Source organism: Aythya fuligula, chromosome 1, assembly GCF_009819795.1.
Source record: "Aythya fuligula isolate bAytFul2 chromosome 1, bAytFul2.pri, whole genome shotgun sequence".
Taxonomy (NCBI): Eukaryota; Metazoa; Chordata; class Aves; order Anseriformes; family Anatidae; genus Aythya; species Aythya fuligula.
In genome coordinates this window covers 1,843,435-1,856,562 of record NC_045559.1, presented here as the reverse complement: position 1 = coordinate 1,856,562, position 13,128 = coordinate 1,843,435, and the positions used below count along the sequence as shown (strand labels likewise).

The window sequence follows — 13,128 nt, the reverse complement described above, 5'->3', positions numbered from 1 at the left end:
TGTGCAAGCTGCAGCCCTGCAGACTGTGCAACGAGCATCCCTCAGCTGCTATCACAGGGCAGGGATTTAGGAGCTCGCAGAGCCTGTTTCCAGCCCACATCCCACTTTTTGTATTGCTTCTCTTCCTGGATGCGCTGTTTCCCTTTGCTCTCCATGGTTTAAGCTGGAGAGAGATTTGGAAAAGCAAAGGATGGACACCAAACCCCTCACTTCTCACTCGATTGCGTGTAGGACCCCAGCTGAGGTAGGAGCTTTGTGATGCCGCACTCTTAAAAGCAGGTAGAGCTCAGTCCCTAGGGACCTACACCCTGGAATTGGGGCATCCCAAATCTGTACTTCCATTCAAAGCTGTGGACTTCAGCTCTGTTCCTTGTGGTTTCACGCATGCCCCATTCATGGAGTGATTTGATAAATCAGATCCATCACAGGCACAGCATTTTCCTCCTTGATGAAAAGGGAGTGACCCCTCTTTGTCTGGTTTCAGGGAACTAAATGCATCCATGTGCCCAAATGCTGTGGCTGCAGTGTTAGGAAATAAGAGGAGTTTGAGGCAGACAAAGAAAAGTTTTACTGTCCCTAGCAATCAGGGACGTAATCATTTTTTTAATCCCTGCATCCCAAGGATGAAAAGCAGTCTTTTCATCCCATTTGAGATTCCACTTCCATTTTTTTAAAGCCAATGGGAGGTGAGGAGCAGAGCCACAAAACTGCAGGCTCATTTATCACCAGAGACATAAGATCAGGTGGTTTTTTTTAGCCAAAAGTTCACACTTTGGGTTTATAGGGATGATCTCCTCCCCCATTTTTCCCCTTCATCCTCCGGAGGAGGAAGAAGCATGGGTGGAAGGCAGGGAGCCAGGAGCAGCCCCTCTCCCCCCAGCACTGATCCCTGTGCGCATCGCAGGGTGATGCAAAGAGAGCGAAATGGAGCCGCTTGTTTCCCCGTCAGCAGCAGCTGTAATCACGAATTTTACCTGTTAAAAGGTTCATGGGGCCCTGGAGAAAAGCATTCTGTAATAGCCCAAGAGCTTCATCTCAGAGGTGCAATTTCTGGCTGGCAGGAGTTAATGGGGGAAGCAAATTAACTGGCATAAAGAGGCAGGATGAGCCCTGGTACACGTGCCCATGCCAGAAGCAGTGCCCAGTTGCTCTTTCCATGGATGAGCCACTTCTTTGGCACTATGGGACTGGTCTGGTTAATTCCTGCCCCCTCCATCTTCCAGCCTCCCTGCAGTTCAACTTACTCATTTTCGGGGTTAATTCAGATAAATGGTGCTGACTGTCTCCATGTGGATAAACCCAAAGTCACTTTTTTTTTTTTACCTGATATCTTCATTCTTTGTTGTTTCTGTCTTTCCTGTTCCTATTTCTTTGCAGGATATTTTCTTCCTCCCCCTTTTATTTTAATTTTTCTCTTTCCTGTCCTAATTGTGTCTGTTCTTTTCCTCCTCCTTTTCTCCTTCGTCTCTTTCTATTTTTTTATTTTTTATTTTTTTACACTGCCACCTGCCATCAGCAAATCACTGCTTTAGAAAGCAGCAGCCTCTCCACTTTTCCGTGAGGTGCCTTATTGCTGGCATCTCAGAGCTGGAAACTGCTAAAATTGCGGAGGAATAGCAGAAAGGAGGAGAGTTATTACCCCCAGCAATTTCCCACCACCCCTGGAAATGGCAGCTTTATGAGATCGCCTGCACATGGGTTGCCATCTGAACCTCGGCGAGGTCTTGGCAACCCACGGGCTTGCCTCGCCTTTTCCTTCTGATGCTCTTCGCACGTCTGCAGAATGAAGGTGGACCCGTGCGAAACAGCAGCGGCATTTTACACGTGCTCTGCATGCAGATCAGCCACGACCCAGTGCAGGATGGACAAAAGCCACCCAAGATGGGCACTCGTGAGCAATCTGTGCCAGCGCATCATTGACTGGTCTTTAATTCCTCCTCCTCACTCCTCGCTACATTGCAGTAAAGAATTTCGATTTTAATTGGTCCAAAATATTTTTTCCTTACGTATTTCGATGAGTCAGAAACTTCCTGGGTTTATTAGCCAGTTAGAGAAACCATCATCCAGCTACTTGAATCCAACAAAACAAGGTTAGCAGCCCTGCAAACTTGCCAACATAATGTCCAGGGCTGGACTAACCAGCACTTCTTACAAGTCCTTTGTCCAGGATTTACTTTTCCTTAACTTTAGCCATCTAAAAGTTTCAAAATGCACTTCTAGATTAAATTGTGGGATCAATCCCTGAGTCTGAAAATAATAACAACGTGGAAATAGTGCTAAGTATCTGCACCCTATCCTGATTTTCTTCTCTCCTTCCCATGCTCCTGGCAGGGCTCAGGGCTGAGGTTTGGGTGCAAGGAGGTGCCCAGCCTTCTTTTGTTGTGGATCACTCTGCTTTCTGCCTTCGTATCAAAATATTTACCAAAGCTGATCTGCAGTGCCTCCATCATGTGGCTCGGGGAATAATTGCTGTACACTGAGATATCCAGCAGCTAGGAATATTATAATTTTTACAACAGCAAGCAGATAATTTGTTGTTGCTAACATGGAAAATTACAATCAGTTTATGATTTGGGCCAGTAACTATTTGTTCAAGCTTTACTGTGTGTGTCTCAAATATGTACCGGCCAGAACCGAGCATTGCAAACATCAGCAAGAGACAGATGACCGAGGAGAGTGATCAAGCATCAGCAGTTGTATTATTGCAGTCAGATATATCGGGTACAATAAATGCACAGCAGCTGTGTTACCCAGGCATGGGTGCTGCAGGAAAGCATTTAGAGCTCAGAGTTGCAAGATTTTAGGTATTCCTCTGAAATAACAGTAAGTTAATTGCATGGTCCTGAATGAATAATAGCATGGGGTGCTCAGCAGGGTGATGTTGCCTTTCCTGCAGGAAAAGATGAATTCGGATGATGGTTCTGCACTCCCAAGGCACATGAGGGCCAGGAGATCAGCCCAGCAGGACAGACACCTGGTAAAGACCCTATTTCATCGTGGTGGCTTTGGGCTGGCCATTGCATGCAAGCAGAGTCATTGGCATGATCCCCAAGGGAGCGGTGACCCTTCCTTGTTGGCTCTGTCACAGGTGCATCCCCCTGGTGCCCCAGGAGCTCCGAAATCCCCATCTGGATCTGCGGTGAGTGAGTGAGTGAGTGAGACAACCTGATATAAAGTTGTCTTCAAACACATGGACACGAGGGAAACCCTACTTGCCTCTTCTCACCGTGCAAAATCATGATGAATCATGATCAATCTGGGTGGGGGGGGGTGAAATTTTGGTGATAAATATTAATAAATAAAGCAAGAAACAGCTGCAGGTGTGGCTGTCTTGCTTGGCAGAGCAGAGTGTTCTCGTATTTGGCAAGGGAAACGTGATGCTCACAACACGGAAGTGGTGAAAATCAAATTTAATCAATGAGGGAACATAATTACCTGGATCATGGAGAAAGAAGTATGAGACAGGAGTATTTTGTGTCCTGAGAGAATAGAAGATACTGGTATGTGTGTGTAAATGTGAAAATACTTGAGTGCATTTATAAATATGTATAAGACGTATGTCTCTGACATACCTGCACAATTACATCTCCAAATTTAACATAATAAGCGAGAAATGGAAAATGCAAAGAGTTGATTTTACAAGATTTAAGCGAGCAAGACCTGTCTCCAGGAGTTAAGGGTGAAAAATTCTGAGTCCTCCAGACTCCTTTTCGCTCAAGGGGTGAAACATTTCTCCACCTCCTCTCACACTTTTCTCTTTTCTTCCTCAATTCAAGACGTACCCAGGCCCTCAGCACCCAAGGAGAATTAAGGTACAGCATGAAGCCCCAGGGCTCCTCTCACCCCATCTGTGCACGGTGAGGATGTGGCAAAATCCCAACTCTGTGTTGAACCTGCAATCATTTTCTTACAGAAGGAGGAAATGGGCCAGCCAGATCCACCCTTGTGTTGCCAAAAGGTCAGTGCTTTCGGTTCACCTTTTAATGCAGATACCCAGTGGTGTTGGGGTGAGTTGGGATCCCAGAGCATCTCCCAGGGCAGTCTCATTTAGAGGCTGAGAAATCGCAGATGAAAATTGGCCAGGCTGGTGGGTTCAAGAGGTGGTAACCAATGGTTTTGGCTACTGGCAATGAGTACAGGACCCATGCTGGAACTTTCCACATCTGTTTCAGACATGGTTTTGGTGTTTTGTGCCTCCTCAGTATTTTTTTCCTCTGTGAACTTCTCTGGTCTCCTTCAAACATGGTATCCTGGGACAGGGAGAACCTCAGCTACTGCTCATCTCTGGCCCCAGTTCCACAATTTATCATCTCTCTGTGCATTTCCACAGTGCAGGATAGGAGGGATGGGGTCAGGGACAGCCCTGATCTGGTTAGGATCTGGTTGGGATGGCCCTGGTCCACCATTAAGCAGTGGAAAGGAGGTGGCCCTCCACTGCGGTTTGACAAAAGGTGGTGCAGAAATGAGGGCAACACCAACATGGCCCAAAGAGGGAAGGAGAAATTCCTCATGCTCGCAATTGAAGGCTCTGTCTGTTGTTTTCCAGGGAGAAATGGGAGCTCCAGGAGCCCGTGGAGACAAAGGAGAAAAGGTAGCAATAGTGCTTTTGTGGTCTGAGTCTCTGAGATTTGGAGAGGAAGCTGGGGACACACTGGTGGACATCCAGGGTCCATGGGAGGCTGTGCTGATGTAAACCGGGATTGCTGCAGTCCCACCTTTATCCCTTGATCTGTCTGAGTGCTTCTGCTCCCTCCCAGCAATGCTAACACACGTCTGCCATGCCTCAAGGGGAAGGCAGAAAATTCAGGGAGGTTCCTGACGTTTGTTCTGCTGGACTGAACCAGGTGACAGACAAGCGAAAGCCAGCCCTGGCACAAGGACAGGGATGGAAGAAGGGCTGGAAGATATTTGGGTTTTGTCTTACAGGGGCAGCCTGGAGAGATGGGGGAGCCTGGAGAAAAGGTGAGCTGCGGAGTCGGGATCAGCAGCTGGAGCAGGACAGTGGTACCAGCTAGGTAGCCCAAATCCAGCACTGGGGATTGCCACGGGGAAGCCAAAACCCTGTCCCCTGCTCAGACCCATCATCTGCTGGGTCAACTCAGTACCCCAACTCCTTCAGTGCCCCATCTCCTTCGCTTTGGCCCCGTGTTGGGCCATTAGGCTCTGCCCTGGCCACATGGACATTCCCCACCTCCTCTGGGGACATCAGAGGCATCTCTGTTGTGGGCACAATTGGAAACCTTTGCTCTCACTCGGGGTGGCACTGAGGTTGTACTTCACTCCTCCTCTCCCACAGCCTTGGTAACTCTCTCTTCATTTCTCAGGGCACCAAAGGAGACAGAGGGGAAAATGGTCAAAAGGTAAAGAACGGCGTTGGTACCACGGTCAGGGGTGCCTCTACTGACACCAGGAGACCTTGTGTCCTCTATGACTGCTCTCCCTCATGACATTTTACCTCCCATCTCAGGGAGAGGTGTCAAGGTGACCTCCTGAGATGTGGGCTCAGCCCTGGGAGACACAGCTGCTGTCTGTTGGCTTGGCATGGAGTTCTGCTGGCTACTCTAGGCAGGGCACACATCTTAGACTAATGCCAGAAGGTACAAGTCTCACCTAGAGTCTTCTGACACCATCTCCAATAATATTCCTGCAATTCATCTCCCTCTTTTCTAAAGCTCAGAATCACTGAAGGTTGAGGCTTGGAGGCACCTCTGGGTCCATTTGGCCCCATCCCTGCTCCAGCAGGGCCACCCTAAGCTAGTGTCCAGGTGATTTTTGATGCTCTCCAAGGAGGAGACTCCACAACCTCTGGGTACCTGTGCCAGGGTTCCAACACCCGCCCAGCTCAGAAGGTGGGCAGAGGAAACCTCCTGGGCTCCAGGTCGTGCCCTGTTTGAGCTCTTTAAAAGTTCTCAGCAACTTTATCTCTCCAGATAAGGCTTCCCATCATCTAGAGGAGATGTGATGGTCACTTGGGGCCCTTTAGACTGGCTGTTCAGGGAGCAGCATGAAGCAAGTTCTTGATGGCCCAGACTGGAAGTAGTGGTCTTGCTTTTTTCTTGACCTTCTTTTCTTCATAGGGAGAACCAGGAATTGGATTCAGAGGTCCTGTTGGTCAGGCTGGTCCCCCAGGATTTAAGGTAAACCTTTCTTCTCCTCTAGATAGGATCTCACTTGTTTTTCTGTGGGTTTTACTCTCTGGAGTCCTTGCTGAGCTTTCCATTGCTGGGTGGGAAGCACAGAGGTGGCTGGGATGGCAAAGATAAGGCACTGAGGCCAATCCTAACTTGGAAAGGCAAGAAAAACTGTATGTGGGTTTGGGACAGAGGGAGAGCTTTGTGTCCTCGAAGGGACCAGTTCAGAACAGGTGAGCTCCAGAAGATAAATATGGCTATGAAAAAATCCAGGGAATTGTGGTCTCAGCAGAGGGATGTTTCTGCAGTCCCTTGGGACATTGCAGGCATTTGGGGTTTGAGTTTACTGCACAGCTCTGTGGGTGTAAAGGTAAGTGGTCCCCACTCTAGCAAGCCGTTCTCCAGCCCTAGGACTTCTCTGATGGGTCTGAGCTGGAAGAGATGCCCCCAGTTCTACGTACCATTCATGGGAATTCAATGAAACACCCCAGGCTTTCTCCAGGACCTTTGGGATTCCATCAGTCCCACCTAAGATCTAAATTCTTTGTGATTCACTCAACAGGGTGAGCCAGGGGCCCCAGGACCTCCAGGAGCTCAGGGCATCCAGGGCATTCGAGGCAACGCTGGCACTCCTGGGTCACAGGGGGACAGAGGGGCTCCAGGACTGCCCGGGACACCAGGACAGAAGGCAGGTGGTGTGTGGTGAAGGGACTGGGCATGTGGTGTTGGACACAAGGTGAGAATGAGCGTGGTCTTCCTTAGATTGCATCAGGTGTCCACTTCAGGTCAGACCCCCACCTATCCAGGTCTCATGAGCCTACACGGAGTCTGTGAAGGGAAACAGAGATAAAGGCTGGTTGCAAAAGGAGTGGTAACGGCATTGATTAGATAAACTGATGTGGTTGGGGAAAAAAAAAATAAAATAATAAATAAATAAATGAATTAATAAATAAACAGGCAGGGTTTGGGCCAGGAGGATGTTCTTCAAGTTCAAAACAAAAGCAATGGAGCTCCAAGATAGGTGGGGACCCATTATTCTCTACTGAAACTTAATGATGTGACCTTCCATTAGGAAGAAAAGGAGTGGTTTGGGGTTTGATGTTAGCAAGAGGGTTCGGGGTCATTAGAACATGGGGACAGAAGGAGCAATGATTGTCACTGCAAGGACAAGGAGGCTTAGTGGGAGGTGGGATGGGGGACAGCAACATGTTTAAACTCAGGGTCTCTCCTCAACAGCAAAGAGGCTCCCATTGGGAGCATCCCAATGACTATTCCTCCTGCTTGCTGTGGTGCACAAAGCTTTAGGGATGCTGGTTTCAGCTTTCAGGCAGGCTTAGGGGGAAGCAGGGCCTTTCCCTTAGGGTGTTCTCCTTAAAGGATTTTATTTTCAAGGGTGAACGTGGGAAGAGGGGCCGGAATGGATTTGCTGGACCTGCAGGACCATCGGGATCCCCAGGAAAGGAGGTGACTTTTATACCTCAACCCTTTGTCTTCTGAGCAATGCAGGGTTGGCTGGGGAGGTGGTTGGGGCCCTGGCACCTGGCATGGGTGTGTTTTCACCCTTTTAGTGGGCCAGGAGAACATCAAAGACATGCAAAAACGAAGTCTTCCCTCCTACTTTGTTTTCCTCATCCTACAGGGGATTCCTGGGACACCCGGACCCAAAGGCAACAAGGTGAGTGCCAATCTGCCAGGCAGGTCACAAGTAGCCGAGATCCTGGGGTGGCAATGGGACATCCACTGCCATCCCCTGGCTCCTTATCCCTGAGCCCTTCCAGGTGCTTCATCCCTCTTTTGCCCTCAAGCCCTTCTTCCCCATGTTTGCCAGAGCATCCTCCAGAGAGAGCAGCAGAAAGTCAATGGAAGTGTCTCCTGACTCTTTCTGTGTCTTTTAAATCAGTGTCAAGCCTATCAACAATCATCCCATGTGGTGTCCTTGCTCCAAGAAAGACCTTTTTTGTTTTTGTTCTGCAGGGAGAAGTTGGGGTTGGAGCTGCTGGTCCAAGAGGTCCTCGTGGGCTGCCTGGCCCTCAGGTAGGTCCTTCCAAAAATGCTCCTTGCTTGGCTTGTTACAAGCTACCCTCTTCTGGAGGCAACATTATACCATCACCTCCTGCTCACTCAACACAGAGGATGCCAGAAGAGCCCTGTTTTATTAAATAATGGTTGCAATTAGCATCCCCTCTGCAATTAGATGCCCTCAAGTGCTGCATGTTGCACTGGCCGGCTGCATGCCTGTGCCCTCACTGGCTGAGTGGGAGCTTCAAAGGCAGCATCTACACCTCCACATCTGCATGTCTCAATAATATCATTTCAGTGAGGAGCCAGCTCATTTTGCATGCTTTGGGGATGCTACCTGCAAGCTCATTCCTTCAGAAATCCACATCCAGCTTTTTTACCCTCATTTCCCTCTTCCAGTCCCCCTGGCAGAGGGAAAACAGCCCCTGTCATCCTTGGGACAGCAATGCTCACTTTTCCTCACTTTGCTGAGAAGTTTTTGGTCCCCTTCTGGCAAAGACCCCAGGGAGACCCTCTGGAGTTGTAATCAGAGGCCATGTTTCAATTTGCTGCGTCTGTGGCTGTTCCGTGAATAAACTGATTTTATGCTGCAATCCATTTAAACAAACTCCCCATCTGCTAGCAGAACAGTTCAATGAGGCCCCTGAGACAAAACACTTAATGAGAATGTCAACAGCTGTGAAAGGTCTGGGGTAAGCCTCGCTCAAGCTTTATTATCTGTAGGAAATGATGAAATAATGTTTCTGCTCTTCTGACTCCAGCATATATCTGGAGTGAATCACAGAATCTGAAATTACATTGGCTACACAGAAGAGGGAAAAATTTGGCCTCACAGGATGGTGCCTAAGTCGAGGCATCTTAAAGACAGGTAAATCTTGGGGGATCTACCTAGGGAGGTCATAAAAGCACTTCTCAGACCCAACAGCACACCTATTCCTGGTAGTAAGGTTGAAAAAGAAATCAGTGGCATGCTTGAGGCAAGGCTCAGAAGAAGCACTAGAAAACTACAGCTAAGTGTGAAGATAAGGCTCACATTGGTCACCAAAGGCAAGGGTTTCTGCTGAGCAGCTGGCTGGTGGTATCTTCTTTCTGAAAGTCAGTGGTGTGGGTTTCAGGTGAATTCCTTTGCTGGGGTGAGGCCTACTGAAATTGAGATCAGCAATGGGTTATGAGCATGCATAAAAGCTATCGAGCCCTTTAACTGAGGGTGAGAAACCTCTTGGGAACCCAGGAACATCTCAGATCTCTGCCCATTGCTGCCCATGCCTTTGTCATGTGTAAATGCAGCTCAGGGAGGGTCACCCAACCTTAGGTGGCTTCTTCTGAACCAGTCCTCCCTGTAGCATCAGAGAAGAAGAGGCACCTTTATTGGAGTGATATCATACTAAATCAGGTCCATATCCTACAAATGCATTTCATTTGGGGGCTGAGGAGAAGCTGAAGATTGAGGCTGACCAAAGTATTATTCTCTAAACCCTGCACACACTGCCACCTGCAGTGACACGTGGATGGTCTCGAGCCCTCCAGGCCCTTTAAACCAGAACCATAGGAGCATTGAGGCACCTAATCCACGAGGCCATACAAGTGAGCAAGGCAGGAGGACTCCCTGGAGGATCTAGGCTTCTGAACATTCAGTTCCTGTTGTCCCCTGAGAGATGGTTTGCAGAATTGGGACTGTATATGTTGCATTTGTCTGCTGGTGGCCATCACTACCCCTCTTCTTTCTCACAGGGTGGCAAAGGCGCTGTGGGAGTCCGTGGCCCCGTTGGCATGATGGTGAGTGTTAACATAGCATGCAAGACTGATTAACATGGATTACAGTGGCCCAGGGCCCACAGATAATGAAAAAAAAAAATAAAAAATGTAAATGATTTGATGGTCTTAGTGGGAAATAGAGACTTGGGGAACCTGAACTCCAGGATTGTGTTGGGATGCATGAGCATAAATCCCGCAGGCAGCTGTGAGACACAAGCTGCCGTGCCAAGCATAATCACTTTAGGCTCCTGTCCATTTGGCTGACTCATCTACAAGCTTCGGAAGCCCTCCTAAAATATCTCCACCTCTCTTTTCTTCTCCGTCAGGTCTGCTTGCCTGCATGAGTTTCAGGGCCTTGTTCTGTTTTAAATTCCCTTTCCGCTGATAGGGGTGAGTCAGGAGAGATGCAGATCACAACTGCTGCTTCGACAAACAACTTTTTATTTATTAAGCTGTTGTCTCGAATGGAATGAAGCTCTTGTTATGAGCAGCATAGGCCTTTATGAAGCTCCTCAGAAGGCCAAGGGTGACTGCAGCACCACATTTCACCCTGGGTCTCATCCCTGAAGGGTTTGTTCTTGTCCAGGCTGTCCCTTAACCATGAGGGCTTGCAGAAGGATGTAGCCCAGTGGTCAGGGCAGCAGCACAGGGCACATGGGGCTGGCAAAAAGCAGGGTTTGTGCCTTTGGGAAATATCTGTGCTCCATCTCCTCCCAGTCCATCCTGTCCCTGCCCACCCCTGTGATGAGCTGTCTGTGCTGCAGGGGGAAGTGGCCACCTCTAGATGTATTTGTATGAGGTCATGGATCACAAAAAGGGGTTATACCTCGGCTGACTCCCCAGGAGAAGCCCTCTGGCAGCAGCCCTACACTCTCTGAGAGGCTGGGGCTTCATCTCCTTAACATTAAGCATACAGAAGTCTCAATGTGAGGCTTGCAAAATGGGGCAAATTGGCCAATCTGGTTTAATTTATATATCTCCCAGGAGATCCTGAGTTGTAGCCCTGACCCTGTGCCGGGCAGAAATCTATGGCTAATTTTTTTCTTTCCACCAGTGTGACTCAATTTTGCTGTTTCTCACTTCTCAAATTGCTCTCAGGGGGAAGGAAAGGAGAGCTTGGGCTCCTGCACCCACCCCACCACCAGCTTCTCCACACTGGAGCCTCTCCTTGGAGGCAGCCCTTCAAGTGGAGGCTGCTCTTTTACTCTTCCCTAACACCTTCCCCGTTTGGTATTTCTCTTTACATTTTGTTTTATGTTCTTGCAGGGTCTAAAAGGCCTCCCAGGCATGAAAGGCGAAAGAGTAAGCAACAGTCACCTTACTTATGCAGCTCCTCAGGAGGAAGGCACCGTTGTGGGGAGCCTTTATCATGGAAAACTTGGGAGGGGGGAGAGACAATTTGCTCAGTGTGCACAAGTGTGAAGTGACATCTGCAGCCCCCAGTAAGGACTGGGCTGAGATGGGGCCTGGGTGCATGCTATCTTTCTGCAGGCCCATTTTTTTGGTTGGTTGGTGTTTTTTTGGAGGGGTGGTGGAAGGAAATTGGGGAGTTTGGACACCAAGGGACTCCTGGTGTACTCCGTTTGACACCCAAATGTGCAATGCATACCCTTTATTTGCATCCCTGAGCAGGAGTCCCTTGGTCTTCTTCTGCCACTTCCCACTTGCAAGCCCTGAAAAGCTGAAAAGTGCAGTGCTGAGAAGAGCAAATCATTCAGTACAACATGCAAGTTTTGAGGGGGAAATCTGGGAAATCCTACATTATGTAGGAAGTCTTCCTACCCTAGATATAGCATGGGCACATCTCTGCAGGCATTATGTCCTGCTGGGAGGTGAAAATCCAGGGACGGCTCCACACCGTGGATGTGCTGAGCATGGAGTCAGCCAAACCACTCCAGTCCTGGATCTTTCTTTTTTTTTTTTTTTTTTTTTTGTTTATCATTGCAATAAATTCTGGTGGTGCGCAATCTCTTGTGGTAAGCTAATCATTTGGCCGAGTGCCCAGAGGAACTGGCTCCCAGCTGTGATAGATGTCAGTGTCTTGACGTGCAAGTCGGTGGACTGAGCAGCACAAGAAGAGTGAGTAAAAAGGGAATCACTCACTGTCTTTTTTTTTTTTTTTTTTTTTTTTTCTCCTGTTTTCAGGGTGATCGGGGACTTCTGGGACCCAAGGGAGAAAGAGTAAGGACATTCCAGTTTGTGGCTGTCTGGTAAAAGGCTGCTAGGATTTTATAGTTACCTGTGAGCAGATGGACGTTTATTTTAGTGAGTCGGTGATCAGACATGGTAGAGACGTAAATGATAAGAAATACTGATGGGTGGTTTCAAATATCTGGAGGTCTTAGGGATATTACAGGATTTGTAGTGTTACATATGGGGGAGCACAGCTCAGCTTGCATGGGGTGCTGAGCAAGGATCCCAGCTGATGGTGTTCAAAGACTTCACATCAAAGGGGACTTTAAATCCTACCTTCAATCCTCAGTGGGAACTGAGTAGTAAGTACCACGTGCCTGGATGAGGATCCCTTTGCCAAGGAAATTTGCAGAATTTGAGCCCACCAGTGTCTCAGAGCTGTACCACGTGGGGAACCCTTCCCTGGTGAGACCTTTTAAAATTTTAATTAAAAATAAAAAATAAAATCAGAGCTTAAACAGGATCTGTGGACATTTCTGGTACAACCCCCGCACAAAGCAGGGCCAGCTGCAAAAGCAGATCACACTGCTCATGTCCTCGTGTGCTCTTCTCTGAGCCTCTGCTTTGATGTTTGGCCACCCCCAGGGGAAGAAGCTTTTTCTTCTGTCTGATGGGTGGAACAACTGGTCCCTTCACTGTGCACCTCCAAGAAAACTTGGGGTCTATCCTCTCTGCATTTTACACCTATGAAATGGAAGACAATGCTTAGATGTCTTCCTCCATCGTGGGGTTCTCCAGTGGGTTCAATCCATTTTGTTGGTGTCTTCCTTGCCTTGTACGCAATGCTCCAGGTAGGGCTTGCACCATAGTTTTAACAGGATCCTACTACAGTCATAACCAAAAACAGCAGGAAAAAAAAGTCACTTCAGCAACTCTTTTCTGGGGCACAAAAATGCTTCCTGTGCTCTAAGGGAGGAAGAAAATTTCCACTGATTTTGGTGAACCAGCTCGCCCCAAAGCGTGCTGCAATCTTAAGCCTGAGTTGGCTCATAGCAGGTAATGCGAAAATAACACCCAGAGTGGTTCTGGA

At 48.5% G+C, this 13,128-nt stretch overlaps 1 protein-coding gene across 1 annotated transcript in view; it reads left to right on the top strand.

The window, feature by feature from the left end:
- The window catches only part of LOC116499632 (collagen alpha-1(VII) chain-like), an 89,605-nt gene that overhangs the window by 50,069 nt on the left and 26,408 nt on the right, over nucleotides 1-13,128 (top strand). Inside the window, exons 56-70 of the mRNA XM_032204421.1 lie at nucleotides 2,897-2,977; nucleotides 3,089-3,139; nucleotides 3,777-3,812; nucleotides 3,914-3,958; nucleotides 4,547-4,591; nucleotides 4,927-4,962; nucleotides 5,325-5,360; nucleotides 6,078-6,137; nucleotides 6,694-6,819; nucleotides 7,524-7,595; nucleotides 7,771-7,806; nucleotides 8,106-8,165; nucleotides 9,882-9,926; nucleotides 11,172-11,207; nucleotides 12,051-12,086. Coding sequence (XP_032060312.1) covers nucleotides 2,897-2,977; nucleotides 3,089-3,139; nucleotides 3,777-3,812; nucleotides 3,914-3,958; nucleotides 4,547-4,591; nucleotides 4,927-4,962; nucleotides 5,325-5,360; nucleotides 6,078-6,137; nucleotides 6,694-6,819; nucleotides 7,524-7,595; nucleotides 7,771-7,806; nucleotides 8,106-8,165; nucleotides 9,882-9,926; nucleotides 11,172-11,207; nucleotides 12,051-12,086 — 801 coding nt within the window. The remainder of the gene's footprint in view (nucleotides 1-2,896; nucleotides 2,978-3,088; nucleotides 3,140-3,776; nucleotides 3,813-3,913; nucleotides 3,959-4,546; nucleotides 4,592-4,926; nucleotides 4,963-5,324; nucleotides 5,361-6,077; nucleotides 6,138-6,693; nucleotides 6,820-7,523; nucleotides 7,596-7,770; nucleotides 7,807-8,105; nucleotides 8,166-9,881; nucleotides 9,927-11,171; nucleotides 11,208-12,050; nucleotides 12,087-13,128) is intronic.